This window comes from Mastomys coucha, unplaced genomic scaffold (genome assembly GCF_008632895.1).
Source record: "Mastomys coucha isolate ucsf_1 unplaced genomic scaffold, UCSF_Mcou_1 pScaffold8, whole genome shotgun sequence".
Lineage (NCBI taxonomy): Eukaryota > Metazoa > Chordata > Mammalia > Rodentia > Muridae > Mastomys > Mastomys coucha.
In genome coordinates, this window is record NW_022196914.1 from 67283391 (window position 1) to 67285559 (window position 2169).

Below are 2169 nucleotides of genomic sequence, written 5' to 3' on the forward strand. Positions count from 1 at the left end.
AAAAAAAAAAAAAAAAACTCCTGCCCTATAGCTACAACATAGGTCCACAAAATAATTAAACTGTTTGCACCAGCCCCTGTGCTAGACACTATCAGAAAACCAGAAGAAAAAAAGTCAGCAATCCCTACCAAAACCAACAGGAAAATATCTTCTAAGTCTACCAAAATTTTCCTGTGTGGAACAAAGATGTGGGGAAAGCCATGTAGGGAATGATGTAAAAGCTATCAAGCTCATACAATGAAGTCATTCTGCCCTTAACCAAAGTACAAAATTCTGAAATAATGTGGAAATGGAGGAGAAAAATCTCAGTCCACGAGAGGTTAAAATATATGGTTGCCAACTGCTCTTCCTTGCTTCCTTCTAAATAACAAGCATATCTTAAAGGCACTATCACATATAACAGAACTCCTTTAACGTGTGGCGAAGAGGTGTGCCAACTACAACCTTGGCACCAGGAACCAGATTACCAGTCTTTGCTATGTACGCAAATCACTCTGCTGTAAGATTCTCTCGTTGACCACGCAATAGGAGAATTAAGGGGAAAAGAGCAAATGCTAGGGGCCTCGAAATAATTTTGCTGAATCACAAATATTCCCAAATGTAAAGCTGCAGGAGTCGGTTGAGCTTGAGCACTGGCGGCCATACCTCAGCATGAATCTCCTCTCAGAGAAAAATAATGTTTAAGTCCCTTCACTTTTTCCTTAAAGGAGAAGGGAAGATCTCAGGCTTAAAGCTTTAAGAGCACTGCTTCCACAAGCAAGGTCGCGTATGCAGTTAACTCCACACACCGGTCTTAGTAAGGGGAACACGTTCTCTTGTACTGTACAACCCAAAGCCTCCAAGGACAAATACACCCCCCTGGCCGGCGACAGGGGACACAATGGGTACCCTCGCCTTTGCTTAGCCTGTCACTCAGACGCCTGTCACCACGCCGCACCGTGGACCCAGCACCGACAGGCTGCCCACAGCCCGGGAGCCCGTGCTTCCCCGGGCTACTCTAGGGCCGCGAGGGCCCACGGACACGCCGCACAGCTCCGCTGGACCCCGCGTTCTGCCCTCGGCGCGGGGTCTCGCTGACAAGCCCACTCCTCCCTTCCACCCGCGCGGCTCGCGGCCGGGCCTCACCGCGTGCTTCGGTCCGGAACCGCCGGCCCGCCCCTTTCCACTTGTCCACACGAAGCGGCGTTGGTTGCTTCCTCGCCCCCCACGCTCCTAATCCACACACTGCCGCCTACTGATGCCGAAAACGGCTTCTAGGAACGCGCCATGTTCCGCGTCGCCACTCCAAACGACGAGGGCGCGCTAAAATTACGTCACAGGTTCCCAGAGCGCACAGGAGAGGCCGAGGAGGTAGGCGATAGGTCAGCGGAAGGAAGGGGAGGGAGGAACTCGCGTTCGAACCCAAAGGCGCGCGGCAGCCAATAGGGCTGTATGCGCTTGCGTGGTACCCGGACCCAGGCGCCAGCACTGGGGCATCTGTAACTATGGAAACCTTATGTCCCGAGAAAAATCGATAGTCTCCTGCACTGATCGAAGCCTAATTCAAAACCATGTCATCTTCACTATTGTCTATCAGCTACTTGGTTCATAAGTCTGTCACGGCAGAAGAGGGTCATCAAAAGAATCCCAATGATGAACCCTGCCACCTTAGGTATTTTTTCAAATTTGGATAGGCTTTGTTTTGAGGGGTGGCGGTGGCGGGGTGGTTAGTGTTCTGTTGTTTTGTCAGGGTCTCAGGACTCCAGGCTGGCATCGCACTCTTTTTGTAGCTGAGGATGACCTTCAAATCCTGACACCTCCACCTCTCAAGGGTTAGGGTTACATGCTTATAGTCTGCCGTGATCGACGCTTTTTTAGTTCCTACCAAAGGCGGGAAGAATTCAAAGGACCAGTTCTGCCTACCTACATGTATTTTCTTTAATAGTTTAAGTTTTCTGGCCTTTAAAGAGAACTTGTGAGAAATATAACTGTTCGTGGATACTGATTATTTGTTGCTCATTTAAGATGTGCACAATACAGTCTCGAGATCTTTAGGCTGAATAACCCATTTTAATCTCCAGGACGATCCTGTGAAGTAGGACCATTATTATGTCCATCTTACAGAACAAATTGGAACTTAAGAGAATTTAATGTGCCTAAAGTTCAACGGCTAGTAAATGCAAACGTTGA

General features: G+C 49.0%; 2 protein-coding genes across 4 annotated transcripts in view; both read right to left on the reverse strand.

Moving 5' to 3' along the window:
- The window catches only part of Ipo11 (importin 11), a 163074-nt gene extending 161745 nt beyond the window's left edge, over positions 1–1329 (reverse strand). Inside the window, exon 1 of one of the 3 annotated variants that reach the window (XM_031360523.1) lies at positions 1126–1326. The gene's annotated coding sequence lies outside the window, so the exon portion shown is untranslated. Of the gene's footprint in view, positions 1–1125 lie in introns of all 3 variants that reach the window. The other 2 variants (XM_031360524.1, XM_031360525.1) reach the window with 2 other exon arrangements.
- Positions 1232–2169, reverse strand: part of LOC116083310 — a 13446-nt gene continuing 12508 nt past the window's right edge. Inside the window, exon 3 of the mRNA XM_031360096.1 lies at positions 1232–1526. Within this exon, the coding sequence (XP_031215956.1) occupies positions 1232–1526 (295 nt within the window). The remainder of the gene's footprint in view (positions 1527–2169) is intronic.